The sequence below is a fragment of the Andrographis paniculata genome, unplaced genomic scaffold (genome assembly GCF_009805555.1).
Source record: "Andrographis paniculata isolate CXL003 unplaced genomic scaffold, ASM980555v1 Contig62END, whole genome shotgun sequence".
In the NCBI taxonomy this organism is placed as follows: domain Eukaryota; kingdom Viridiplantae; phylum Streptophyta; class Magnoliopsida; order Lamiales; family Acanthaceae; genus Andrographis; species Andrographis paniculata.
The window spans coordinates 7,172,072-7,193,276 of NW_026137598.1; the positions used below are offsets into that span (position 1 = coordinate 7,172,072).

At 32.4% G+C, this 21,205-nt stretch overlaps 3 protein-coding genes across 5 annotated transcripts; all 3 read right to left on the minus strand.

Annotated features, from left to right (window-relative positions):
- Nucleotides 1-1,397: 1,397 nt before the first annotated feature.
- On the minus strand, nucleotides 1,398-3,678 carry LOC127261034 (NAC domain-containing protein 43-like). The gene is made up of 3 exons (XM_051289174.1): nucleotides 3,029-3,678; nucleotides 2,618-2,904; nucleotides 1,398-2,397 (listed from the first exon to the last, which is right to left on the minus strand). Exons 1-3 carry the CDS (start codon nucleotides 3,219-3,221, stop codon nucleotides 1,648-1,650), a joined length of 1,230 nt encoding a protein of 409 aa, XP_051145131.1. The 5' UTR covers nucleotides 3,222-3,678; the 3' UTR covers nucleotides 1,398-1,647.
- Nucleotides 3,679-11,761: 8,083 nt separating this feature from the next.
- Nucleotides 11,762-14,486, minus strand: LOC127261035 (polyadenylate-binding protein-interacting protein 11-like). Of its 3 annotated transcripts, none has more exons than XM_051289177.1 (11): nucleotides 14,344-14,486; nucleotides 13,765-14,129; nucleotides 13,546-13,653; nucleotides 13,408-13,452; nucleotides 13,246-13,318; nucleotides 13,025-13,137; nucleotides 12,875-12,934; nucleotides 12,738-12,785; nucleotides 12,586-12,654; nucleotides 12,136-12,197; nucleotides 11,762-12,048 (listed from the first exon to the last, which is right to left on the minus strand). In XM_051289177.1, the coding sequence occupies exons 2-11, from the start codon at nucleotides 14,101-14,103 to the stop codon at nucleotides 11,988-11,990; spliced, it is 978 nt and encodes a 325-aa protein (XP_051145134.1). In that variant the 5' UTR covers nucleotides 14,104-14,129; nucleotides 14,344-14,486; the 3' UTR covers nucleotides 11,762-11,987. The 3 variants fall into 3 exon arrangements, with proteins under 3 accessions (XP_051145134.1, XP_051145132.1, XP_051145133.1); XM_051289175.1 differs by having other exon boundaries at nucleotides 13,546-13,656; XM_051289176.1 differs by having other exon boundaries at nucleotides 13,546-13,656; nucleotides 13,765-14,144; nucleotides 14,344-14,458.
- A 1,625-nt stretch (nucleotides 14,487-16,111) lies between these two features.
- Nucleotides 16,112-19,644, minus strand: LOC127260991 (glucan endo-1,3-beta-glucosidase 11-like). Its single transcript, XM_051289101.1, has 4 exons — nucleotides 19,605-19,644; nucleotides 18,462-18,650; nucleotides 17,220-18,370; nucleotides 16,112-16,399 (listed from the first exon to the last, which is right to left on the minus strand). The coding sequence occupies exons 1-4, from the start codon at nucleotides 19,627-19,629 to the stop codon at nucleotides 16,319-16,321; spliced, it is 1,446 nt and encodes a 481-aa protein (XP_051145058.1). The 5' UTR covers nucleotides 19,630-19,644; the 3' UTR covers nucleotides 16,112-16,318.
- Nucleotides 19,645-21,205: the final 1,561 nt, after the last annotated feature.

A 21,205-nucleotide genomic window follows, 5' to 3' on the forward strand; every position in this document is an offset into this window, starting at 1 on the left:
AGTAATTGACAAAAAATGAAGACTGCATATATACGCAATTATATATATATATAAATTTAATTAAATTTAAACAACGTTGTCGAAATTAATTAATGCCGAAGAGTGTAGAATCGTCTTCGATTATTTGCTTTCCAAAGATGTATATATAACATTCTAATTTCAGACAAATATAAATAATAACAATAAATAACACTACCCAAACTAATTATAACTACTTTGACAACGAATTAAAGAATAGTATAATTAATTAATTATTAAATTATGAAACAACTTCCTAGTATTGTATAGGCACCAAATTAATTTTTCTCTATTGCCATATTTCCATCCAATAGAATAATTACATTTGTAATAATAAATAGAAGCTATAAATGTAGTAACTAATTAGATTTAGATATATATATATATTTTTATTTTTATCTTTATTATTTTAATCACTTCATTTATTTTAAAATTAAAATAAAATAAAATTTATGTCCAATTTTACTTTATAATCATTTTTATTGTCATTAATTTATATATTTTTTACAAAATATCACATTTATTATTATACTATAAAAAAAATTAAATACAAAGTAAATTCTTAATATATATATTTATTTACATTTATTTTTATACAATATTATAACGGTCTATATTTTTATACTCCCTCACTTCCAATGAGAAAGATGTCATTACTTTTGACACAGAATTCTTATATATTAGTATTATTTTGTGTATGGTACAAATTCATCTAAAATAATTTATATACTCTTAAGAAAATATTTCTATCAAAACAAAGCATTTAGCCCTAAGGATCTATGCAAATCTTGAAATGAGCTTCTAGCAAAATAACAACTATGCTAAAAAATGACTTATATAATTTTATTATGCTATTTTGCTAATTTTTGAAAAAAAAGTCCTAACTACATGTAATAAAAAATTGAATATAAAAATATATATCTTTAAAGTATTATGTAAAAAATTGAATGTATATGGTTTTACATATGATATTTTGTATAAATATAATTAATTTTTACAAAACTTGTGAATTATCATGATAAAAATTAAAAAAAAAAATTGAATATAATATTTATTTTATTTTTATAAATTTTTAAAGACAGAATATACAAATTAATAGAGATTGAATATATCTAAATCAAACTAAATGCTACAGTTATTCTCTCACTTATTTAGTATTAAAAGTGTAATAATTTTATTAGTTAGAACAAGAGGAATTGAAAAAAAATTGAAACAAAGAAGTTGGTCCCGTTGTAATAGCTAGCTACTGCCAATTTTATTTTATTTTATTTTTTTTAAAAAGTGTCATTTTGTGTTTACATGCACTCACACACATAATTGAATAAATAAAAATATTAAATTTGGTAGTGCAAAAATATATGAAATGAAAATGTATCTTTATAGACAGCGATGCTTCAACAGAAGAAATGATTATTAGGTACAAAGATATTATGGTTTTGAGAAACTAAAAGCGTACGTGCAGTCCACTTAATTAATTAATTAATATTACGAACTACTAAGTACGTATGTATTTTTATATTTTTATATATGTATATGTGTATTTATGTGTATGTATAGGTACGTATATGCATATTCACCATATCATGACAAAACCTAGACAGAATTATTACTATTATCGGGTACCGTTGATTATACAGACAGGTGGCAGAGCGGGTCGGAAGACGACGACGACAACGACGACGACGACGGCCGGCCGAAGCTCCAGAAGTCGGTGTCGGAGCTCGACACAGTACCTGGATTATTATTATTATTATTGTTGTTGTTGTTATTAATATTATTGTTGTGTTGATTCGCCGCCATGGACGGTGGTTCTGGGTCGTTAATGTCCATCAGCTGGTGGTGGTGGTGGTGGTGGTCGAAGGCGGAGAAGGAGAAGTCGTCGTCGTCGTCGTCTCCGACGTAGGCGGAGAGGAACTGTTTAGAAGGGTGGCCGCCGTTGAGCTGGGAGGCGACGAGGCGGTCCAGCACGGCCCAGTCACACGTGGACGGTCCGATTTCGGCGATGAGGTCGCCGGCGGCGGAGGATTTGTAGTCATCGGCGGCGGGGTGGTTGATGGTGGCGGTGGGGCTATCCAGTGCGGGGAGGTGCATGAACGCCGAGGGAGGTGACAACTGATTGGAGAGGAAAAGCGGCGAGCTATCCTGGCCGTTGGATTGGGTGATCATCTCTTGCTTGCAGGAAGTGGACGACGAGGATGTCCTCCCCATGTACATGAGTATTTGATCCAAAACGCCGTCGTTTCGGGGGATGTTGGAAACCATCATCGACGCCGACGCCGGTGACGGACTCTCCAATGCTTTGTGATAATTCTTCTTCTTGAACACTCTGCAGACCACCCACCCTTCTTCTTGCCCTGAATCCCCCCCAATGCTCGAACCCTAATTTCAAAATTCCAAAACCCCAAATTAATTCGAAACACGACAAAATAACGAAAAGCAACGCCACTCAGAGCAGATCGGCTGCCATGAAACACGGAACACTGTGTATATATGCGCACAATGATTGATTTCGATATATATATATATATGTATATGTATGTATATATGTCAATCAATCGAAAAAGGCAGAATTATAATCATCAGAGAGATAGGTAGGTACATTAGGGGTGGAGTCGTGAGTGGTGGTGGCGTTGATGTCGTCGAGCCTGTATTCGTGCATAATCCAATCGGATTTCTGGCCGTGTGGAGCTCTCCCTCTGTAGAACACGAGCGTCTTCCTCATCCCAATCCTCCTGAAATTGCTGTGGATGACCTTGTCCCGACCGGTGGCCTTCCAGAACCCGGCCGCCGTGGCCCGGTTCGTCCGGGTTCCGGTTGGGTACTTCTTGTCCTTGTGGCTGAAGAAGTACCAGTCGTTCTGCGGAGTCGACCCAATTTTGCACTTCTCTGCAACGTAACAACAAAATAAATAATAATACTAATTAATGAATATTATTAACATTTCATACGATGAGCGAGGTCGCTCGGCTCGGCTCGGCTCATTGATTAATAGTAAGATTATATTATATACCTTGGATATCCCAGGGCTCGAGTTTATTGAGATCGACGTCGCGGATGACGTCGAGGTCGATTTTCTGGCAGGCGACCTTCTTCCTGAGGTAATACTGAAGAAGCTCTTCTTCGGTGGGGTGGAAACGGAACCCTGGAGGCACCTTAGACTGTCCGTTCACCGACAAGTTCATGTCCTCCGAGGATGACATCATATATGCTCTATATACCCTATCTGTTTATCTCTAACTAATTTAATTACAAGTATATGAAGAAGAGGAAAAAGAAGAATGCATGAGCAGATGAGGAAGTGGTGCTAATTTTGAGGAAACTGAAACCCCCTTTTTCCCCAGCTTAGGCATCATCTTGATTTGCGATAAAGCTTGAAAAGAAACAAGGAAAAAGTGGAGTCCCGGTGGTGTTTCACATATGTGTGTGTGTGTGTGTATATAAAAGAAAAAGGTTTGGAGTTGGGGATGATGGGGTCAATTTGTATATATATATATGTGGGGCGGGATTGGGATAAATTATAGTATATCAGTGGTAGGGCAAATTAGGGAAGAAGAGAAGAGAAGAGAAGAGAATGCATGGGAGGGCGAGGGAAGTTTATTGTTGGTACACTGGGGTTGATATGTGGGGTCCACATGGGATTCACACTCACAGAGAGAGTGAGTACCAACCGCCTCAAATAAATATATTAATAAATAATAAAAATAAAAATAAAATCCAAGAGAGGGAAAGGGAAAGGGAAAGTGAGAGTGAGAGTGAGAGTGAGAGTAGAGGAGGTGTTCGTTTAATTAGTCCTATTTATATATCTAGATGCTCTTAACCTTACATTCTCACCTTCTTGGGAGGGCCCCGGAGTTGGACTCCCTACTACAGCCACGGATCAACATGCATATATACACAACATGTGTATGTAATCACTCATGTTTCCCCCCACAATGGGCGTTAGAGAGAGAGAGAGAGAGAGATCAGTGAGAAAGAAGGGGAAAGGATTCCATCCCTTAAACCGTGACAGACGACCTTAAAATCTCAAAGAAAAGCTCCCTCCAAACCACCACTATCTTCCAATCTCTCTCTCTACATTGCCATTTTACTAAGCTCGTGCATCAAATGATCCCCTCGGGGGACAAAATTGATGTGGGTCCCCACCATGGTTTTAGCTTTCATGGGAAATTATACCATGATACCACCTACGTAATATATATTCTACTCCTCACACGTACCTATACATATATACTATACATACACACACACATATATATATATTATATATTTATATATGTATCCATCCAACTTTTATTTGTCTTGCCTGCGCGCGCATGGAGTCTGATCCTGGGAGCTCCCAGGACCTCATGGAGCTCCCAAGAAATCTACCCATTAGTCCAAAAGATCATTTGCATTATTTTCTTCTTATTACATATTATTATAATTATTATAACAAACTCGAATTTGAAATTATTATTAAGTTGCTGGAATTAAATCAATATATATTGTGTGAATTATTACTATTTTAATTATGCATTTTGACTGAATGAGCGTGACCAATATATTTATACATATCTCAACATGTGTTATACTATAATTTAGCATATACTATTTTATGATATAACATACACTAATATATAAATATAAATATAAATATAAATATATGCTAGTCACACCTCTAATATAGGCTGATCAGTACAAAGTCTACTACTTAAACTCCAGCCATATCACAATTGCAGTCTCCATCTTTAATTAATAATTAAATGACCCCAATGCACACAATTAATATATATAGGCTTATAGATTATATATAATCCCACCTTAATTAATTAATTTTATTACTAAAGCGGATACATATACGTACGTGCATGCATGTAAATGCGTTGTATATGTACACGTACGTGTGGGTGTCACCCTTTTATTTTTATCCTTAATTTTCCAATGGACCACGTACGACAACAAATATTATTAATTAATTAATATATATATATATATTGATGTAATGAAAGTAGGCAAATAAAATTAAAAATTATCATTAAAGATGAAAATGGGCACTTCTCCTAACGCCATATTATATGTCCACTTTAATTCCACTGTACTCAAGTAGTTCGATATAATTTTGGCCTAATTAATTATTTAATTCATTGTACTATAATAAGTAGCTGCGATGTGATAATAAACCAATGTGACAACTTCTTCCACATACGTAATTTTGTTGTCTCTGACTTTAATTCTTTTTCATCATTCTAATTTGTATCCATCACCAACTAATATTAACACTTCTTCTCATACTCTTTTACGTACCATTATATAATTTATATATATATATATATTATATAGAACAATTTCTTTTTAATTATATCAATTTTATTGTTTTGGATTGTTCACAATCAATATATCTATTTTCTAATTTATTAAATAATGTTATCCTTATATTTTACCTAAAATTCTCTACGTAACAAATAAATGCACGGATACATACAAAAATATATTGAACCATCAAATAGTTTAAAACAATGGATAAGGTTTAGTGTGTGTATAGATATATTTGATGTATGTATTTTAACAAAAAATATATAAAATAAGTATAACTATTTAAAGAGATTTTATATTATTATTATTATTGAATGCTAGTAGTTTCTATTGAAATATTGCAATTAATTAAAATGGTGTGCATTGTTTGGAAATGATTACTATCATTTTATCTTGTTGGAGACAAATTAAGCTAGACAAATTATATTATAGTACTGAAATATATGCATTATATATATGACACATAGAAATAAATTGAATAATTAATTAGCTAGCATGCGTGATCAATCACATATACAAGAATTGTAATGATAAAAGGTTGTTATTAGTCGTATCATATATATATATATATATATATTATTACAAATAATTGTAGGTTTTATTTCCTGATAAATATAAGTGATATATATATGTGACAAAATTTTGTAATGATTTCTGGTTATGTTGTGTCATTTTCCTATGCTGATAAATATTCTCTTGTGTTGGCACCTACATCTCTTTAATTTATTTTGTGCAAATTTCAAATTTAGGGCTAATTATATTTTGAAACACGAGATGTGTTCATACTGAAAATTTAAAGATACTAATAATCAATCAATAAATAAAATTTGCTGCAATATTATAAGAAAATCCTAAGTGAAAATAAAAATGAAAAAAATAGACATATACATATATGGGTATGTTCACCTAATACTGTTTTGTTACGATTTTCGATAAATATTATAAAAATAAATTATATACCCTGCTAACAAAAAATTAATAATTAAATATAAAATATTATTTTTACACTAATGAATACAATTATATATTATTGCATTTTATGAATACAATGGTGTTTACTTCATGATTTTATCTTATTTTTTTAGTTTTTTATTTAAACAATAAATTGGATGTGATGTTTTGCAAGACAAAACAATTATATGTAGAGAATGTGATATAACTATATCTTAAAAATTTGAAGAAAAAAAAAAGTCTATAGGATCGGATAAAATAAGATTTTTTATAGACTAAACTTCACATTTGCAATATAATTATCAAAAAAATATCGAGAGATTCAATAAAAACCATCCTATTTGAATTGTTGGAGTCGACACAAAATAACCTCGGATTTCACATTAATGTCAAAATCCACAACTTTAAGACAATAATTGTTCACTAATTACGATACGATAATTATAAAATAAAATATCTATGTCCTAATTAATCGTTCACTCGGACATCCCTCGTGAAACACATCATTTAGCTCCTAGGCAATGTGACCCATTGAACTTATTTGTGTTTCCTATAATTATTCATTTATATTTTTCTCTTGCATTCAAATATGATGTGCTCAATTATTCCTATATTTTTTTTGTCCCTACCCCTACCATAAATATTATATATGTATATATTTAAATATATATGTGGAGTATTCAAGCCTCGTACATGCAACCTCGTATTAAATCATATAACAATAATAGTAAACAGCTAAATAATGATGGATTTGAATATACTATTTTTTTCCCTATATACAAGCCACACCTTTGAATTTATTTTATTATCCTAAATACTACTATTAAAATTGTCCCCTGATTTTGTTAATTGAAATCGTACTTAGTACTATTTCTTTATTTCTGGTGTAAACTTTATCAAACAAAAGATTTTTTTATTTTTATTTTTAAAAAAAATTTTATGAACTATATATATATATATATATAATCTTTTGATTTGTCCCCTAAATATTAAATTTCTAAATGCATACTACTAAACCAATAGCAAAAATACACGTAGGCACACAGGCAGTCGTCATTTATTTCACTAATTACGTAATATATTTAAATACATTGCATTGATAGTATCCCTACTTTTAATTAATTCCACCAAACCCCAACACGATTTTTTATTTTATTTTATTTTCAAAAATAAAAATAAAAATAAAAATAAAAATCCCTAAAATTTCTTTGATCTTGTGGCGTATGATTAGTTAATTGATTTAATTTTAGTAATCAATCATGAAAATTACATATGTCATAAGAGGCAATAAATTACTCCATTAATTTAAACGATTGAAAATTAATTTAGATGAGAAAAAATTTAAAAAGAAAAAATAAAAATTTATACCGTTAGGAGGTCATTATCTTGTCTTGTATAATGATGATTTTAGCCCTCCAAAATTCCCAACTTTAATCATTATTTTAGCCAACAATTGACAAAGCAACCAATTCTCCCTTTTATTTACTTACCACCACCACTACCCCTCATTCTTTGTCTGCCTCATATATTTTTTTTTTTTTTAAATTAAAAAAAAAATAAATTTACTAACATTATTAATTAATTAATTAATTAATTACACAATTAGTTTAATTTGTTTCACCACTTGTTGTTAATTGGGTGCACTTGAATTGTCACATTCTCTATCTTTATATAATCAATTACAACATATTGATTCTTTCTACCTCTTTTTAGTTGTTGGAGAAATTAAATTAATTTAAATTAATAATGGTTAATTAGTGATGAGGTGGGATGACGAGTGCATAAATTTTTTTAATGATCATAGGATTCAAATTCAATATCATTACAGAAAAACATACATATATAAAAATAATTAATTTGTATGAGTGTGTATTTTGCATGTGTTAGGGTTTTGGTTTGTGGGAGAAGCAACAAAATAAAAATGAAAATAATTAGATATATATATAAAATGAAAATTAGGGTTGCTTTCACTACTGTTTAATTTCCATTATTGTTATTGAAAATTTTCTTACCTCTTAGTTATAATGGACACATCAAGTCCAATCAATACCACCTAAAATACTACTTTCATGTACAAGAATCATGTAATAAACTAATAGTGATTTTGCATATCAAGATTTCAATTTAATGTTCATGTACAAAGCTTAATGAAGTAATTAGAAAATTAATTAAAGCCCATATGTTAGAAACACCTTAGGGTGTGTTTTATTATATTTTTTTTAAGAAAAAAAAAAAAACGAAAACATACATGTTTTAAATAGAAAATATAAATGTTTTTTTTTTTTTTTTGAATAAAAACAATTGTTTTCAATGAAATATTTTCATGAGAAAACTAAAAATATTCTTGTAGGAAACAAATATTCAAAATGAGAGAAAATATAAGAGAAATTTTTTATTTTTTTTTAAAGCACATAAATACACATGTTTTTCTTTATAAACCATTCTTAAATTTAATTGAAAGAGGCAGACATAATTAGAATAAACAGTTTCATGTCACAAATATTTGACTCTTTTATTTTTTTGGGATTTTTTTTCATCTCTTTATATATTATACAACATTATTAGTAATTCTCCATAATATATATATATATATATTTCTAAAAAAATTGTACATCCAACTATTGTTTAAACACACATTGAGCACCTCATTGATTTGCAGAAAGTTTTAGTTGATGATTATATAATGACTAGATTAAAATGATGAATTCATTCCTTCATGATTGATAAATTGCCTCAATCTACATAAACATTGACCAACATAATTCAGAAATCGAAACACAATTTTAGTTAAGGAATAATTTTGGGTTTGTTTGAATACATCCTAGAGTATATATATTGTCATATAGTAAAAAAGCAATAATTTTAAATAAAAACACATATTTAATATGATTTATTTAATATATTTTTTGCATATAATTTCGTCAATGCTGCAATATCATATTAACAATGGAAGTACAAACATATAACACTACACATTCTATAGTATTTTCGTATTTTTCCATGTGGTCAAATATATTAAAGGATGCATTTGGTGTGTCCAAATTTAGGTCCAACAATTTTTTAGTATGAACAATGTATGGGTCACGACTTCAACAATTTCGACTCTTAATAATGTTGCAACTATGAGACGATGATATAAAAAGTCGTGAATAGATGTACTCATCATATAATAATAATAATAATAATAATAATAATAATAATAATAATAATAATAATAATAATAACATGTACTGTAATAATATGATTGAAGGAATCTATTGGCATCAAGAAAGTGTTCATAAAATGGGCAAAATTTAAAATTAAAATAACAAAGTTGCTGCAGAAATTGAAAATCGAGAGAGAATCACAAAAAAGGCAGCTTTATAAAAATGAAATGATTGATTGAAAATTTGATAATTGTCGTCAATGGCTGCTACTGAATTTAATTAATTTATTAGTCCTTTTTTAAATAAGTGCATCAAATTAAATTATTTTATTCATCCTATATATATATATATATATTTCATCGGATAAATATATATAGTCAAGTCATAAATTGAGTGAAACTCAAGGATACATAAGAATTAAATTAACTACACATCAGCATGTGTTCAACATGTTTAATAGTAATAATATATATATATATATATACTATATTTAATTTAATAGATTCACTAGTCGATTTAGGCTTTGCTTTGTTTTTATTTGAGTTTAATTAAGATTTTGATTTGAATTTTAATTTAAATAATATTTTGACGTAAATTTGTGAAAGAAAATAGCATTGTATTTTCATAATGTGTCGACGATTGAATAATATTAATTTGTGCTTGAAAAACAAATCAAACAGATCTTTAAATTTTAATGCTTTATATAATTATTTAATATTATTTTCGTCCGGTTCCAAAGATTACATTTACTTTTTTCGTGTTGATATTTGAATATTAATTATTATATAAAAAAATAGTATAAATTAAAAAAAAAATGACAAAAATATTTCTATTGTTGTCTTATAATACTAATATAATGATATTTGTACAAAAAAATTATACATATATAAGGATATTATTAATATTAAGTATAATAACCCAAGATAAATGTAACCTTAGAGGCCGACGGAGATAGTAGATGTTAATTAATTTATTTATTTGAAAAATCATGTTCAATATTGTACAATATTTGTTATGTAATAATATATATGAATATGAATTTGAAAATTATGCCTTCCTAGTTACTTAATTGAAATAATATACTTTATCCGTTCCATAATAAAGTATCTAATTTTTTATTTTAGTCAGTCGCATAACAAAGTATCCATTTCTTTTTTTAGTAACTGTACTATCTACCTAATATTACAAATACCCTTACAACTTACAATATATTACACAAATGTCATTACTTTTATATCACACGTATTAATAAGATTATTTTAGTCATTTCTACTTTATTCCTATTATATACCAATATAATACTAATATTTCTAAAACTACGTGTAAAAAGCAAATGAATACTTCTTTATGGGAATAGAGAGCATCTCTTTTATCGTTTCCTGACAAAGAAAATTATATACGCCAAAATTATGGCCTACATAACTAGAATGACATTTAGGGTGTGTTTGTTTGAGGGATTGGATTTTTTTTTTACTATTCATCCAATTTTTTCCCCCCAAAAATATCAAATCAAACACTTATTTTTCATTTTTTATATTATACTAAAAATCAATTTTACATTCAAAACATCACATCAACACCTATTTATATCACATCATACAACTATTCAAATTCAAAATTTTTACTATTCAAATCCCAATTCAAAATCCAATCCTCCAAACAAACACACCCTTAGATTAATGTTATAATTATTGTAATAGGAGTTGCCCAAATATAACATATATATATATATATAATTTTCTCTATTTATATTACGAGTTAATAAATCAATGAATATCTTAACCTGGCCCATATATTAAAGTGGGATTTAGAAGAATGAATAACAATATTATTATAAAAATTACACTCTATTTACAAATAATTTCAAACCACAGTAACACAAACATTTATATATATATATATATATATATACATAATCTTTTTTTATACATCTTTTCATACAATAATTCATGATTTAGTACATTTTTTTATTCTCAATTATACAACCATGATGAACCTGTTTTTTTTTTTTTTAAATGATTATTTTGGCAGTGAACGTATGTAATAGGGCTTGACTCAAATAAATGATGTACAATATTTTTGCCTTGTGGTGGTTTTTAATTTTTTTATTATTTTCAAAATTTTCCACAATTTTTTCAAAACTTTTAAAACTTCTGTCTAAATATACTATTTTTATTTTATTTTTTTCTAATTTTTGCAGCAGACAATGCAGAAAATAACTGAAATTTCCCAACATTGGTAATAAATCAGACAGTCATGGAGAAGATTAAATTTGTCAGCCAGGCTGCTGAAATTGTGTTATGGAAAAGTTACGACTAGCTAGCTTGCGTCGCGATCGTCGTTGCTGCCGGAGATATCTTAACAAATTATACACATACACATTGAAAGCGAGCGAATTCTGTTTCTAAAAATAAATATCGAAACTCTCCTACAGCCTGATACGGTCTGATTCTCACATACACAATGATGTTCTCGGAATCATAGACACAGAACAAAGTCATGTGAAAAGCACACATTTACAGAGGTGGTTGTTACATTACCCGATCATCGACGAAGGAAAGCCTTCAAACATGTCATGTATCAATGAGACGACGGGCGAGGCGCAGCTTTCGGGCGAACAGGTGTCTTCGACGGACTTACCCTGATTATGACATACCAGGGTGTAAGAAACCTATCGATCCAATTAATAGCTTTCGGATCGTTCAGACAATTTTAAATGTCGACGCACCTAATTGGAAGCGAACCCAATATCACGCCGCTACAGTTGAGAGCCGCGATTGCACATTCTGCCTACATCATTCCAACAAGCAACGGTTACGGAAATGCAAGATCTTAACGACTACTTTTTATACAACAGAACCGTTAATATTCGCTGACGAGGTGTAAGAAGAATATGCAAACAAAGTGACAAAAGTTCAAGAATAACTAACTTAACCGAATATCGATATATTGTCTTAGAACCTTCCAATGCATAAAGAAGAACTAAATGCATATTCTATCAAGAGTCACTGTAATAAAACAGAAACGTCGACGAATATTAACTATCGATTACGACTTAGCTGCAATTACTATTTTACGTCATCACAAACATATCTTATCACATAAACAGGCATTCTATTGAAATCCCGACACAACATTTCTAGCGAGATTAAAAAGAGTTAACAAGAGAGATACGTACTACAGCGAATTCCACAAAAGCAATGCGTGTGGAATGGTGATAATCCCCGAGCAGCCTCAAACGATAAACCTTAATTCAAACAATAATTAGAAATTGTTTGTTTGGAAGACAATAAGCCGACAAAAATACACAATACTTTCACAATAGCATACCTTTCCACAAACAGTTTCGAAAAAGAGCTTCACATCGGCCTGAGAAACCTACAAAAAGAACAAGACAACAGATACTCTCATCCAACTTTTATCCTTTCCTAAAATGAAAACAGCGACTAGATCGAGACACAAAATACCTTCTTATCAATATTCGTCACATATACTGTTCTTGCACACATCTCACGTTCATCTTCAGTCTAATGACAAAGAAACACACAATTAAGTCGAGTTGAATTAACCTCAGTTAATGTCACACACAACCTCATACAGTTCAAAACAAATTTCACCTGAGGTAAAAGAGTGGGGTTAACCGGAGCAATCGCAGTTTTTGAAGGAAGTACTTTCACAGGGTAATACCCGAGCATAGTTCCAGAGAGATTCAGCGCAGCTCGAGCAGCCTCTGCAAAACAATTAAGGTAAACAAGCATTGCAATCACGATCCATCATCGCCAAAACTTAACAAAATCCCAATCTTAAAACTCAAAGACAATCAATCCGTAGAGATTACCCTCATCAGTGAACTCAATGAAAGCAAAACGGAGAACAGAATTCGGATCCCCACAAACACGGCAATCCACAACCTAACACAATCAAATCAAAAGGCAGTAAAACATCAAGAAATTGTCGAAATCGGCAGCAGATAAAACCAAAGCTAGAATCAGTGAATCACCTGTCCACAACCAAGAAAGAGGGCTGCTAACTGCTCCTCTGTAATCTATTAATCAATAACAATTCGAGGCCGAGTCAAGCAATAATTTCAACACAAATTTTTCATCAAACAAATGGAAAATATAAAGTTATAAACTACCTGATGATCAATGTCTGATACATAGACAGTCCTTCGAATGACCTCTTCTCGTTGAGCCATACCAGTTCGGCTGCTGACTCTTCTCTTAGCCTGATTACTGCCTTTCTTCTTCTAGCCGGAAAACCAAAATCAAACTCATCAATCAAAATTTCGAAAATTAGGGCAAGCAAGCTAAAACTAAAATTATTATTGAAGAAACAGCAGAAGCAATAACAATACCCCTCGTCGGCCCAAATTAGCGTTGTTTCCGGCGAAGTACATGAAATTAGCGGAAGCTATGCTGTCGGAAAGGTATCCGCCGGTCAAGGTTGTGTTGGGATTAGCTAGTGAAGGAGGCACGAATTCCTGCGCCATGGGATTGAGCTTCGAGAACATTTCCTCCAATTCTCTCATCTCCCTCTTAAACCCTTCGTCCCCTTCGCCGGAAATTCCAGATCGCTGCTGATTGTTGTGGTGGCGATCGCCCGGCTCTCCGGTGATATGCCCCGTCTGAAATTGGTGAAGCTTCATCAACCGATCGTTCAGTTCCTGCGACGCGCCGCTCTCCACCACCGCCATCTCCGATTACTGAACTAAAACCCTAACTGCGCAAGTAAAACCTAAAAGAAATTATTAAAGATGAAAGTATATATAAAAAAGAAACCCTTCCCTCTTCGATCTTGAGCAAAACCTAACGAAATTCTGTAAAAATAAGTTCAACAGAAAATACAGAGAAAATCGAAATAGGAAAATCTGCAGAAGTGAAAATCAAAAGGAGGATTGCAAAATGGCCAAAAAATGAGAAATATTGAGAATTACCCAAATGAAAACTGAAATCTTGAGCAGGCTTTCCTTCTTTCTTTCTTCTACCTCTTTTTTGTGTGTATTTTTAATTCTTTTTTTTTTTTTCTCTGTCTGGGGGTTTGAAAAAACTTTGATGGGTTAGATGGGGACACAACAGAGGGATCGGATAAACCTATATCGATGACAATGTTGGCGTCTTTCTTGTTTTGGGTGTTGCAGTTGACAACTGGTTCTACTGTCAAAATAATTCACCTTCTACTTTGAATTATTTTTGGTTTAATGATACTTAATAACTTTACAAAAATTAGTTAATCCGTATGTACGAGAGTTTTTTAGATATATTTTAAATTTTTATTTACTATTGTACTATATTATATATTATGTCGCGTTTTTCATTTTTGTCCTTTAAAAAAATAAAAATTATATACTTTAATCATATTATAATTTTTATAATAATTTATAAATTTTCAAGTTTAATTATACTAATTAATTATCTTAATTTTAATTTTAATTATTTTTATTGTATTAAAATTATTTTTAGTAATATATTTTTAATTTATATATTGCACTGTTTATTTTTATTTTTATATTTCAATATTTTAATAATATATTACTTTCTTCGTCTCATGTAATATGGACATGTTACTGTAGATACGAAAATTTAAGTAAAGTGTAATTAAAAAATATATTAGTAAAAATAATTATTATATAATAAAAATAATTATAGATTAAGATTAAGATAACTAAATAGTTTAATTAAGATTAAAATATTATAAAATTTAAAATAAAGTATATAATTATATTTAAAAAAAGAAAATAACAAATTATATAGAATAGACGAAAATAAAAAAATATGAACAAATTATATGGGACGAAATAAGTATTATTACTTGCTTACTAAAATGAAATATTAATGGAATCAAGTTAATTGATAAAAGTAACATCCCTTAAGTATAATATATTTATGGGAAAATCAATGAAATAATTTTTTTTCTTTCTTATACGGGAACTTCTCATAAGATCAAATAAACTTATCCGGATAAAATAGTAGAAAGAAACTATATATAGATACAAATAAATAGTACATACTATTATATAGTTATTGTTTTTTAAGTGGGAATTCGAACTCGGTATGCACTAGATAAATCCTCAAAGCAAATCACAGACGAATCACATGTGAGAGGAGTTTAAATCATGACTTCACCGTCACAAGAGTTCACTCCCCACACCGCCAGATAATCCTTATCCACTCATACATACACATCTAAAATATTCTCAATAAATGCCAAAATAAATTTGTAAGTGATGATCTAATTGTGTGAAATGAACGATGATCATGAGATCATAGATTTTTTTTAGTTTAAGTATTTACACAAAACTTATCGGGTGTAGTTTACCAAACCAACGTGATTTACATGTTATATTACATTTGATTATGGATTTACCCCGTACACACTCTCGAAAGTAGCTATTGCTGATACCATATATCCCCAGAAAAAGGTAGTGGTATAGATAGTATTATATCCTCCAAACAAAACAGTATAATGCAACAAAAATGCAAATATTCGACACATAGACCACATAGGTGCATTTTCCAAATTCTCTTCAAATTACTTTATCCACATTCCCCTCAACTCCAATAAATTCATTTGGCAAAAGTTTCAAGATCCTAAATGAACATATATGGTGAACCAGAAATGGGATTGCATCTATGGAGAATCTACTTTCATACAAACATCACCATATTAAGCAGCAAGGGTGAAATAAATAAATGCCAACGATGTGTCTCCCTCATTGATATGCATAGCTCGATGATTTAAACCATAAATAAATTCCAGTGTCATATCTCCCTCAACGAATAAAACCAATAAACCCGTAAATTGTTGGCCTTACCTTTAGACTAGGAAGTAGGGAGCAGAATAATGTATCCTCCTTTCGCTAAATTTGTTCGAATCGCTGCTCCTCCATTCTCCATGATTTGTTTAAATGGCTAGTGTTGTGATGCAAGGATAGCCAATGAAGCCACCAGACATAGAAATGACAACGCCCGGCCCTGGAAAGCAAGTCTCTCCTGCAGTTCAACCATAAATAATCTGAGTCCAATCTCCATTCTCAAGTGATGTGCCATTAATTTTGTGCTATTCACACTTAGGGTAAGTTTGCTAAGAAGAACAGGTGTTCTTGCATTTGTTTAAACGATGAGATACACAGATCCTTAAATCCAATCGCACACATAGTCACACCCTGTTTTCAAAAGACAAAAAATTTACAAAACATGCCAGCCATCGATCACAGCTTCCACAAATTAAAATGTTTCACTTCCCGTGTAAATCTCTCTAAAAAACTAGCCCTCTTTTCAAAGTTCATATTCAAATTCATATTTGGTTCTAGTTATCAAAGTATAACACTATAACCAACCATTAGCTTAGTTTTATATCGAATTACATATAATCATGATCCATTCTTGCATAGGAAAGTAAAGGAGTAAGATGTTTAATTCCCTAAATATTGGTATGATAGTGAAGCAGGTATCCTAAACTAAGGCCAAGATTGATTGATCATTCCATACAAACAATGAGATATAGGTTTAATCATTTCATCTGATCATTTAGGTCAAGTGCTTTTATTCATAAAATATGAATGTGCGATTACTGATTAGGTTGAATGCAAATTATTAATCAAATCTAATCCATGACCTAAGTAGCTTATCAAACACATTCACTGAAGAGGATCAAGAATTCGATACCCTTTTACTACTGATTCTAGAATTTGATACCCTTCCCAAGACAAGCCAGCCGAAAAGGAAAATAATGACGCAGCAATATTGAAAATTTGGAAAACGACGAAGTAATGAAAATGATAATGGCAGCAACAATAATATTAAAACTCACCGTCACCGCGTTGTCGGCAGTAATGGACAAGTAGCCATTAGAGGAGCTCCCAATCCCACTCCCACTCCCAGCCACCGCCGGGGACGGCGGGGACGACGTCGTACCGCTGGAGCTGCCAACTGAGCTTGACGAGTTCGCATTAATGAAGGCCGTAGAGTTGAACCCCAGATTATACACCGGCGTTCCGTCTGGCTTGAACAGCCCGAAATTTCTCTCGGATGTGGGCCCGGGCTTCTGATTCTCGTTGAATAAAGCGAAGAAGTAGACATTCAAGTCCAGATTGGGCCTCATCGGCGTCCCTTTCTTCTGCGAGATTAGCTTTATCAAGTTCCCGTTGTACTTCCTGGCATTTTCCGGCGTTGCCCCGACCTCGTCGGCGTCCCCTTTGGACGGCCATCCTGTCTCCGATATCTGTAGGCAGACGTTTTTGTATCCAAGCTTCTCCACAGCGGAGTGCGCCGCGTCGATTTGGGCGTGGAACATGTTGCTGTAGTGTAACCCCGATTCGGCGTCGACAACCCCTGATTCCGACTCGAACAGGACGAAATCTAGCGAGACTTGCTTCGGATTCGACTTGTAGGCGAAGAAAGGGTAGGCGTTGATTAGGAAAGGGGAACCGACCTTGCAGTTGAAATCAAGGATGTAGGAGAGTTTCTGAGTCAGATCTCGGCGGAATTCGCCGGCGGAGGGGGGATAAGAGACTTGGAGGATGGCCAAATTGTGAGCGGTGGTCACCATGACCTGTTTGTCGAGCTTGAGCGAGACAAGAGCGGTGTGTACGCTTTCCATGGCGGGGACGAGGTTGGCGGCGAGAGCGGAGTCGTTGAGCGTGAGAACTTCGTTCCCGACGGCAATGCAGACGATTTTGGTCACCGGTAGGTAGCACTGGACGTTGTTCTTAACCCACGCCATGGCTTGCTTGGGATCTCGCATTTTGGCCAAGTACTCGTTTCCGAGGCCGACGATGAACTCTACGCCGGTGTTGGCGAAAGCCTTAAGAACCCTCGGATCGGCGTCGTATAGCTTGACGCGCGTCGCGCCGATGGACTTGACGAGAGGCACGACCGCCGCGGGATTAGGGAGATTATCAGCAATCTGGCCGTAGTTGATCCCGAGCGAAAACGACGTTGTGCAGAGAAGCAACAGAGACGCTGCATTTCCAATATATATGTGAAACCTCAGAATGGGCCAACAGCAGACACAGCAGTTAAATTGAAAGGAGGAATGGAATTGTGGGTTTACCTGAGAAGAGTAGCAGCGGCAGAGTGGAGAAGACGTGCTCCATGGGCATGGAGGGAAGCTGAAGCTGAAGCTGCAGGTGAAGGTGTGAAAGACGGCAATGGCGAACGGCTAAACCCTCCCTGGCCTTACTTGCTTTACTGTCCCTTCGCTTTTTTTCCCACTTTACCTTTTTCCGTTTTTCAAACTTAACTGAAACCAATTATCATTATGTGGTATGGTGATAATGGAAAAGGTAATAATAATAATAATTATTATTATAAAAATGATTTTGATGATAATGTTGTTTATATTACAAATTCACGCAATAATTTCATAGCTCGACACTTGTGCCAATATATATATATATATATATATAACATAGGCTATTGCCATACACAAATGTATTGAAAGGCTACTAAATACAAATATAAAACAGTATAGTAATGACAAAGTATTTAAATATATGTATATTTGTTCTTCTTAAATACTACTTTTAAGTAGGTATTTAAAATTTAAATATTTTGGACTCGTGTCACACTTACAAGCTTGGTATCTTCTTGTGTTCTGCAGCAGGCATCTTGGGCGGTTGTATGCCACTTTTTATTGGCTTTAAATAATGTAGTTTGGATTGGAATTTGATGTGATTATAATATTTAATTCAAGTTTTAGGTTAAAAATAATGAAAGCTGTTCATAAGCTTCCCAATTTGGGAGATGGTTATACTTGTTTCTTGCATTTGAAACTTCTTGGACCAATATTGGGCTATATGAAGTTTTCTTTTTTTGTTGTTGTTGTAAGTCAATTATACTAATAGTTGTCTCAAGTGGGCCAACTTTAGTTACCAAGATTTAAAGCCCAATTAAGTATCCTTCCAATCTCTCAAGTTCAAATTGATCCATTAATATGTTTTATTGACTGAACATAATTATTGAGCATTATCATTATTTTGTTTGAAGGTGTTAAATTATAAAAGTATTTTGGTTATTATTGACTAGTATTCTTGGAAAATCTTGAATCATAAGATTGATGAGAGCCGTCTAGCATAATTCAAACCTATAACATTATGGTCACAAGCTACCTTATCGCATAAATTCGATCATACTTACCAAATTTAAGATTGTAGTTATAACAATGAAAAGTAACACGGAATAGAATGGTTCTTACAGATGTCGACCCGCCACCCTGGCATTATTAGGCATTCACCTGAGGGCCTGTTTGGGTTGAGAGCAACTATGAAATAGAGAATGATCCATCTATCTTAGGATTCCCTACACACAAAGCAATGAGTGGTAAAGACATATCATAGCATTTATATGCATGAATCAATGCCAAATATGACTCAAATATGTAACCCCTTATTGTCATAATCAGGTAGATCAAGAAAGAACTGTATTATTGTCCGCAATCAGTGGCTACAATTCTTACACAAACATGCTGTTCATCGAAAGCATCGATGTCCCCTGTCACTGTCACTGTCGACAATCAAGCAGATCATTAAAGAAATTGCATCAAAACAGATGGATCATAAAGATCACAGGCAGTGCCCATTCATTTTGCTCACATGATTCATTAATTGAATCTTGGATGTCACAGGCATTCAAGAAATCGAACTAATGTTTGAGAATTTCAAGTAATCAGCAACAATTGAATAAAGGAAACCATCATGTCATAATGCCACAAATTGTCAATCTCATACATACATGATTCTAAATCACAAATAAATATCATAAACAAGCTATTATACAGTTCCCTCTGAGGCAGAGTTTTACCAAGAATTGAAGAAACAATATTCACAGCATCTTCCAGGGTTCTTCGCAACTGTAAATTTACGTGATGAGTGGGATATATTTGATTGATCATTCATTCACCTGTGGGCTGTGATTAGTGTCTCAATGAACCTCAAGCCATCGAAATTTGGACTGAATTTCCCCTTCTCCAATGAAGCTCTTTCGGAATTCGTGAATTTATCCTTCAAATATTAGGAGAAAAGTAATGCAATTGAATAACTCACAGAGGAAATTGAGCCGGGGGGGAAGAACTGGGAAGAAATACGATTAGGCAAATCCTAGTTAAGAAAATAGGATAAAATTGGAAAGCAATCAGAAATCAATAGACCAATAATTGGAGTATAAACATTGACGAAGAACAAATAATCCAACCGAGGATTAATGAAAAAACAAAAAAACTGCAATGAGAGAACCACGGTCAGTGGTAATTGCGAATTGAAGAAACAGTAGTCGGAATAATTACTACCTTAGGGTTGAAGGTTAAACCACGGTCACCGGACACGGAGAAGGAACACAATGAAACCATTGACGCCGCCACCGCCGCCGCAATGAGAGAACTACAGCGCATCATCACCTCACCGTCCAATCGGAGAAAAAAAAGAAAAGAAAAAGCCAGATCTATAGAAACAGAGATTCGATCAGTGCCGACGAGCAGACGTCGCCGGAGGTTTCAGCCGATACTTTCTTCTCGATCTCTCACCTATTTTCATATATTTACGCCACCGGTGCCCTTTTATATTAATATTTTATTTTTGCCCATAATGCATAAATTGCATTTGGTGAAGATATTAGCTCACACGTTATTCACATTTTTATGTACTCAGCCGTCTCAAAATATTGTCTTGTGGTGGCATAATTTAATAAATATTGATATTATATTTACAGTGTAAAAAAATAATTTTTTTTGCTTTTTTAAATATATTAGTGTAAATAACAGTGACAATTGTATAATAATAAAAAAAAATAAGAATAATTTTA